The sequence below is a fragment of the Drosophila grimshawi genome, unplaced genomic scaffold (genome assembly GCF_018153295.1).
Source record: "Drosophila grimshawi isolate 15287-2541.00 unplaced genomic scaffold, ASM1815329v1 contig_1367, whole genome shotgun sequence".
Taxonomy (NCBI): Eukaryota; Metazoa; Arthropoda; class Insecta; order Diptera; family Drosophilidae; genus Drosophila; species Drosophila grimshawi.
The window spans coordinates 4,882,486-4,890,475 of NW_025062889.1; the positions used below are offsets into that span (position 1 = coordinate 4,882,486).

Here is a 7,990-nt window from a genome sequence, read left to right on the forward strand (position 1 = left end):
TGTTTGTTGTTGTTTCTTAGTATATTTAAATAGATTTACATAAATAGGTTTTTGTGTTTGTTTTTTTGTTTTTTTTGTATTTGTATTTTATGTTTTCTTTCCTGCTTGCTTTATTTATACATACATATACAGACATATACAGTGTATAGTTTTTACATAAATATTTTAACATTTTTTTTCTTTGGCTTAACTTATGCATACTATGTTATATAATTTGTATCAAAATGTGCAAAAGTATTTTACAATTCACTAAAATTAAGTACAAACAAATAAGAAGCAACACACAAAAACTATAAGAAACGCCCAGCCAAAAATGATAATGTACAAAATTAAGGAATGCCACAGGCAGCAATAGAAGTCGTAGTAAAAGTAGTAGATGAATTAGAAGTAGAAATGTAAGTAGAAATAGAAGTAGAAGTAGAATTAGAAATGTAAGCAACTAATGACTTATGCTAGTCATGTTGAAGAACTCGAGTCTCGCATCTATTTGCTGTCTATATACAGATTTTTTGGATGATTATATATATATACATATTAATATATATATATATATATATGTGTGTATATATGTATATAATGTATGTGATGCGCTTCAAGTTGTTTCTAACATCCTTTCCTTTTTTCACTTAAACGCTACCCACACAACTTTAATTGAATCAGTCACACAGACGCACACACACACTGACACTCACACACATTCACTCACACACACACGCACACATTTACAGGCTCTCTCTCTATGCTCGTCGCGCACACGTTCATCACAGCGCATGATCGTTCGTGTTGAGAAAGCTCCGACAGACACGACTCACTTCGGGATTCGTATGATTCATTAGCTGCATATAAATTTGCTTGTGCAGCGAAAGCTCATTGGTCATTTCGCTCAGCTGACGCAAGAGGGCGTCCTTCTCTTTGAGCAGCGATTTCACACGCTCCTCCACCTCCTTGGAGCGCACCTTTGCCTTCTCGCGACTCTTGCGCACAGCAATATTATTGCGCTCTCGCCTCCTGCGATACTCCTCGGTCCCCTTGTCCACATGCTTGTTGCTGTGCTTGCGATGATGATGATGCTGCTGCTGTTGCTGTGCGTGTTGCTGCTGCTGCTGCGACTGCTGCAACTTGCTGTGATGCTTGAGCAACTGTTGCGCGTTAGCCGTTAGATGCGGCAAACTGTGATGGGCCAGCACATTGGCCGTGGTCAAATTGGTGAATTGTGTTGCGTGTGTTGAGTTTGTCGAATTGTTGTTGCTGCTGCTGCTGTTGTTGCTGTTGTTGCTGCTGCTATTGTTGTTGCTGCCGCTGCTCTGATAGGCATTATACAGTCCATTGGTCGTATTATTGATAAACGCCGCTGCCGCCTGACTGCTGACCGACTCCTGCAGGTGGCGGCGATAGTCGGGATCGATGGGCTCCTCTTTGATGGTGCTGCTCGAATCGCTGCCCACGGAACTGTTCTCGTCGCTCGAGTGATTGTTGTAGTTGGCATTCGAGTGCACCGCTTGTGGCATGTAGGCGAGCGCGGCACGGCCGTAGGAGTGTTGCTGCTGCTGTTGCTGTTGTTGTTGCTGCTGCTGCTGCTGCTGTTGGCGTGCATTGGCCAGGTTTTGTTGTTGCTGCTGCAACACTTTGGCCGCTGCACTCACCATGCCACTCGGTGGCAGTGTGGCAGACAGTCCACCCGGACTCGTCACCATATCGCTGAAGATGCCCAATGTTTCCGTATCCCTGAACTGATCATCGATCAGATGTTGCAAGTCGAGTGTTATTTCCTGTGTGGTCAGCTCGTCGAGGTCCGTTTGTGTGCTGTACTGTTGCAGCATTTGTTTTTGCAACAGGTTGCTGCTGTTGTTATTGCTGCTGCTGTTGTTGTTGTTGTTGTTGTTCAGTTGCTGCATTTGTTGCATGGCATGCTGTTTGACAAGCAGTGCCGCATCCTGCACACTTGCATTATTATTATTCGCATCGGTTGTCACCTGTTGCTGCTGCTGTTGTTGTTGTTGCTGTTGTTGCTGCTGCTGCTGCTGCTGCTGTTGTTGTTGCTGTTGTGCAGTGGACATCGCCGTCAGCGTTATTTGGCCAATTGTTGCCTGCTGCGGCAGCGGCGGCTGCTGCTTCTTCAGGTCGAGCTGAGCGAGCGTTTGCACCGCATCCGCATACATCTGGGGCGATTCCATGTTCAGCATTTTGAGTTGTGCGAATGAGGGTAAAATTTTGATGCCTTTTTTGTTTATGATTATTTGTTATTTATTTTATGTTATTTTTATTAATAATAATTATATATTTTCTCGAATCGTTTTCGTGTTGAATTTGTCGCATTCCTTTTCTTCGCTAAAGCATTTTCTTATTTGCTTTTGAGGTAAACTGTTCTTTGGAAATGTTTGCAATAATTTTGTTTGTTGGAAAACAATTTTCGTTTAGTTTTTCAATTTTCAAATAATTTTGAATTGTTGAAATTTATGATTAGCTTTTGTTTTTATATTTTACATTTTTTGGCGGCTGCACTTTGCGTTGTTTTTTTTTTAGATTTTTATTATTTTTGTTTGAAAACTTTGTTTGCCAAAAGTCACTTTTCACATTTTATTGATTTTCTTAATTTCAAGTTTCTTTTTTTTCTTAGATGCTGCTTTTATTTTATTGTCACTGCAGCTGCGCGCACTGCTTCTTATGTTGTTGTTGGTGTTGTTGTTATTCGTAATTGTTGTTGTCGCGGTAAATGTGTTGCCTGCACGCACGCGATTCAACGACTGAAGTGTTTCAGCAATGATGCAACAGATTTTATACGCGAGTGTATTTCTTTATTTACAAGTCGCCAACGCTGGCGACGTCGCTGCTGACGTTGCCGTTGCCGTTGACGCCGACGCGGACGCGGACGCTTTGTATTAGAAGGCAGCTCCTGAAGAACCGTTATGTGCGAACGAGTGAGCTTTTGCTGTTTTTCTTCTTTTTTTATTTTGTTTAGTGGTTTGCGCGCTTCACGTCCGCTGCTTACAATTGGTAAATTGTAACTGTGACAAAAGTCTTTAGCGCAGCAGCAGCAGCAACAGCGCAAAGAAAATGAGACGCAAACGCAGCAGCGACGACAACAGCGACGGCGACGGCCGAAAAATAAACACCAACAACAACAGCAACGGACAAGAAGCAACTCAAGCACACACACACACGCACATACATGCAAAGAGAGCAAAGCGCCATAAAAAGCCCCAAAATGACTTCGTCGTCGTCGTCAGCGTCGTTAACTGCGCTGCTTTTACAGCAACTACCTGTGGATGGTGGTCAGGCCATAGCGCAGAGACACACAGACAGCACGAGAGAGAGAGAGAGCTAGAGTGGAGAGGGAGGGAGAGAAAGAGAGAGCGCACAAACACAATTGAGAGCGCAAGCAAACGATCGGCAGGCAAAAGCAAAAGTTTTTCCCAATCACTTTTACTCTCAACGGAACGCCAAAATCAACAGTAGCAGCAGCAGCAGCAACAACAACAGCATTGGACAGGGCACTGCAAGGCAGTTTACTTAGCATGCAAGTTGTTGTTGTTGTTGTGCTTAGTTTTGTGTGGTGAATAAAGTCAAAGTGATGTGTTGAAAAGCCTTAGCATTTCTTTCAAATATAACATTAAAATGTATTATAAGAATAGTTATCCAATTAATGAAATAAGTAAATACGCACTTATTATTAAAAAAAATAATAACTGATGTATAAACATATAAATATATTGCACTCAATGACGCTTTTACACCTTCCAATTTTAATAAGACGACTGTTGAACCTTCTGCTTGATTCACTCATGCAAATTAAGCTCGTGCATAATCATTAGTATTGATCTTTTCTTAGTTGATTATTTACGCTCACCACGCTGTCTTTTGATATGACACAGCGGTTTGCCTTTACTAATTCGTGACGTCACCAGAGCGCAGCGCTCGCAGCAGACAAAAGCACACACTAAAAGCTAAACAACGAACCACGATGCGCTGTCGACGTCGCTGCTGCCGAAATGACTTCGGGTTTTTGCCTGTGCGCTCGCTTTCATTTTCGTTTGCTTCTTTTTGTTTTTTCTTCTTGTTGTTTTCTTGTGGGAGAAGAGGAGTCGGGCAAGCAAGAAGAACGACAAGGCAGGCACCACGCCCGCAACAACACAGCCGGCAATGCACGCCCCCCACCAACACCCTCACCTGCCCGGCAATGCCTTGCGCACTTTGATTTGTGTTTAGGCTGCCTGCTGTTTAGAAGTAAAATTAAGTTGAGCGCTTTTGCTGCTGCTGTTGTTGTTGTTGTTGCTGCTGCTGTTGCGCATGCGTGACTGAGCGCCAAAGAGCGTGAGAGTATTGTGAGAGCTTAAGCGTAAGCGGGAGCTTTCACGTAATATGCAGCGTTGCTGTTGCTGTTGTTGTTGTTGTTGTCGTCTTATATTTAAATTAAAACGTTGTTATGAAATACATACAAATTAGCACGCTTCGTAGTTTTGTTGATTTAAATGCAGCGATTTGTAAAAGGCGTCGTATAGTCTCTCTCTCTCTGTCTCTCTCTCTCTCTCACTCCCGCTCCCGCTTTCGTTCAATCTGACTATTTAGGTCAAGTTGTGTTGTTGTTTTTTTTTTTTGAGGTGTGCGCATTTGTCGTTTACCGTTTTGTTTTTTGTTTTCTGTTTCTTTACGTATACTCAACCCGTTACTCATACGCTGCATGTGCTGCATGTGAACGATAAGCGTTCATTGCTGCCGTCACTTATCAGTCAAAAGCATCAATGCACAGAACATATCGGAAAGAAGATATCGATATCGATGACTGCACGCAGTGTTGCAATGTTCGCATTACAAAGTGATGCAAGCCTTGTTGCACACTTTCTGCTTCCTTGTGCGTAGCATTGCACATTGCACAAATGTATAATATTCATGTAATTGACGAAGCCTCACCTTTGTTATTGCTACAATTGACAAACGCGGGTTAACCAATCATCATTTTTGCTTATCAATCGATAAGCGCTTATCTCTGCCACACAGCGTGTTTAGCATACAACAAGCAGCTGCTGTGGCAATGACAACACATAAAACACACCCACAAATAATTACTAACAATGCTTCACAATTATAACAAATCTTTAACAATTTGCTACCCTTCTTCTTCTTCTTCTTTACTGCTTTTTTTGGCAAGCGACTGATAAGAAAATCGTAAAAAAAAGTATTAAACAAAACGCGTGCGCCGCTAAAATAAAAACAAATAGCATTCACAGACAGAAGTAAAAACAACAAAAACAAATAAGAATCACACCAAAAATTGCCCGTTCATTGCACTCGGCCAATGAGACAAGACAAGCCAAGTTAACCTGGCTAAAAGCAGCCAGCAGACAGCAGACAGCGATTTGTACTCGAAATCATTTACAGCTGATTGTACAAAGTGCACAAAATGTAATTCGACATCTTAAAATGACAGATTATATAAAAATCAAATACAGTAAAAAAAAAACTGTAGTTTTTAGCTGAAAGAAACTAGAAACTTAAACTTAGATTTTTAAAGTATAAAAACAGTTGAGTAAGCAAGATTAGCAAGTTGGATTAGTGTGAAGTTGTCAACGAATATTATTATAAAAGCATTCAAATTATTATGAGAACAAAACGATAATTCCTATTTCAGTCACATATATTTTATTGCAGACCGTAAAAAATGCTCTCAAAAATATACATTTTAGTTGTTAAATATTTGAATTTAAAATAAACAAAGATACTTAGAATACTAATATGAATTTATACAGCTTACAGGGTATCTATGCGTTAAGGTTGCTCTAATTTTGTTTAGTTACTTTTCAGCTGTGCTAAACAAGTTCTTTGTCTTTGTTGGGCTTTGTTGGGTTTGCTTTGATTCTTCAGTTAGTCACCAATAAACGATAAGGTTTTCTACTTCCTCAAACTCGAACTGATCGCATTGAACCCGATACACAAGTGTGTATATATATATATGTATCGCATATCTGGAGCTGTCAAAATTCTCACGGCACTGCAACTCGATGAGTTTCAATTGAAAAAATTGTTTTTCGATTTTTGATTTGCGTTCGGAACTTTTCGCCGAAGTGCATTCAACAATTCAACAAACATAAAACTTTCATTGTAGAATCGCTTAGCATCAGCATTAAAAATTACCATCGTCATCAGATTGAGAACTACGGGAATGAGGAATGGGCTGCCCTTCTATGGAAGAAGAGCTCTCTGCCAAAAGCCAAAAGCACAAAAGAGTTCGATGAACTTCAACATTTAAATGGTGTTAAATACACTGCAATTGATTCGAGTTCAATTAAATAATTATGAAGAAATATATAATATGTAATTGTGTGGATATTTATGACTGAATATTTATTAGCTGAGTAGTAACTTCAATTAATTTAAGACAACATTTAGTAAATTCTTTTAAATTTAACTAAAAAATATAAAAAGCTTATTTTAACATTTTAAAATATATTTAAAAAGCCGCCAATTAACTAAACTGCTTGCAACACTGCTTATGTCAAGCTGTAATCACACTGCTTCCTTTGCAAAGCGTCATCTATTGCTGAAGGCAACGCAGCTCGGCAAGCAGTATGTGTTGCACTGCTTGCTAGCAAGCATTGCGCGCGCAATTTAAAAAACTGAACTTTATTTAAATGAAGTTGCCGGAATTTGAATTAGAAAATTATAAATTCAATTAAATGCTAGCCAACTTAGAATAAAACATAAAAAAGATAATATAAAAGGAGCATATAAGCACCAATTGTGAACTATATTTAAAATTCTCTTCGAATTTATTAACAAATTTTCAAATTATTAAATTGAGATTTTTATAGTTGTTAATTTACATCTAGGTTCATTTTTAAGTTTAAAAAACTGTGTGCTTTTGCACAGAGTGTGCCACAAATGGTATTCAAACGAAAGCAGCCAAAAAATGCCACAAAAAATAACTTTGGCATGTGATCGATGGGTTTCCGAGAGAAAGAGAGAGATAGATAGTGATAGAGAGGGGAGAGGGAGGGGTATAGGGAGCGGGGAGAGGGCAAAGAACTGATCCCTGGACTGGGCAGCATTGATTGAAATAGTTTATTTGCAGCTTCGATCTGAGGCCGAAGCTGAAACTGAAGACGACATCGAACTCTGTTTTCTGTCTGTCTTCCAGCCTGGGTTGCAATTGTTTTTATTTTTTTTTTATTTTTTTCTCTCGTTTATTTGTATTTTTTTCATATTATTTGTGATGTTGGCAGCGCAGAGATAATGATGACGAGCTGCCAGGAGAGAAGAAGCACAAGAACGAACGAGCAGCCGCTGGAGGAGGAGGCCCGAAGGAGGCGGTTGTCGCTGTGCCTTTCCTGAAGAAACGCCATAGAGTGCCACAGACTGATTGGGATGCCTTGTGTAGCGACGTGCACAGAATCACATTTCGCTGCGTCTCTCGGCGCACAGTGGGCGCGATAAGCGAGAAACACAAGTCTCCCCCCATCCACCCCCTCTCGCTGTGGGACTTTGCTCTGATTTCAGGCACAAATTAAAAAATCGAGTGCAGCATCGAATCGATCGCTGCTGGAATTTTCATATGAGCGCTTGATTTCAGCAAAATTACATACTTGTAATTTTAAAATGCTGACTTCCAGCAACAAGGAATTAAATCAAATATATATCTATATATATATATATATATATAAAAAAATGAAAAAAAAGAGAAAAGAAAAAAAACTCAAAGAATTTTAACCCCAACTCGCAAAAGTCGCTGCTGCCTCGAACGTCTTCCACTGATCACTTTACGCACATTTTATCACAGCCAGGCTGGAGACATCGCCGTGTTGCAGCAACCGAAGCTGCCTCTTGTCGTCGTCTTGGCCTGGCAATAAGTGGAAAAAAATAAGTTACCGTTCTACGCGCTGAAATTTGTTGAGCGATCGTCGATCCGCTGTCTGCGCCACAGCCTGCCACAGCTTGCCGCAGCAGCCTGCCTGCCCCATAGTGCTGCCCATTTAGCCAGCAACCAATTTTGTGACTT

At 40.3% G+C, this 7,990-nt stretch overlaps 1 protein-coding gene across 1 annotated transcript; it reads right to left on the minus strand.

Annotated features, from left to right (window-relative positions):
• Positions 1-457: 457 nt before the first annotated feature.
• Positions 458-2,229, minus strand: LOC6560638 (CCAAT/enhancer-binding protein). Its single transcript, XM_001985731.2, has one exon. The coding sequence runs from the start codon at positions 2,181-2,183 to the stop codon at positions 762-764; it is 1,422 nt and encodes a 473-aa protein (XP_001985767.1). The 5' UTR covers positions 2,184-2,229; the 3' UTR covers positions 458-761.
• Between the last annotated feature and the right edge of the window lie 5,761 nt (positions 2,230-7,990).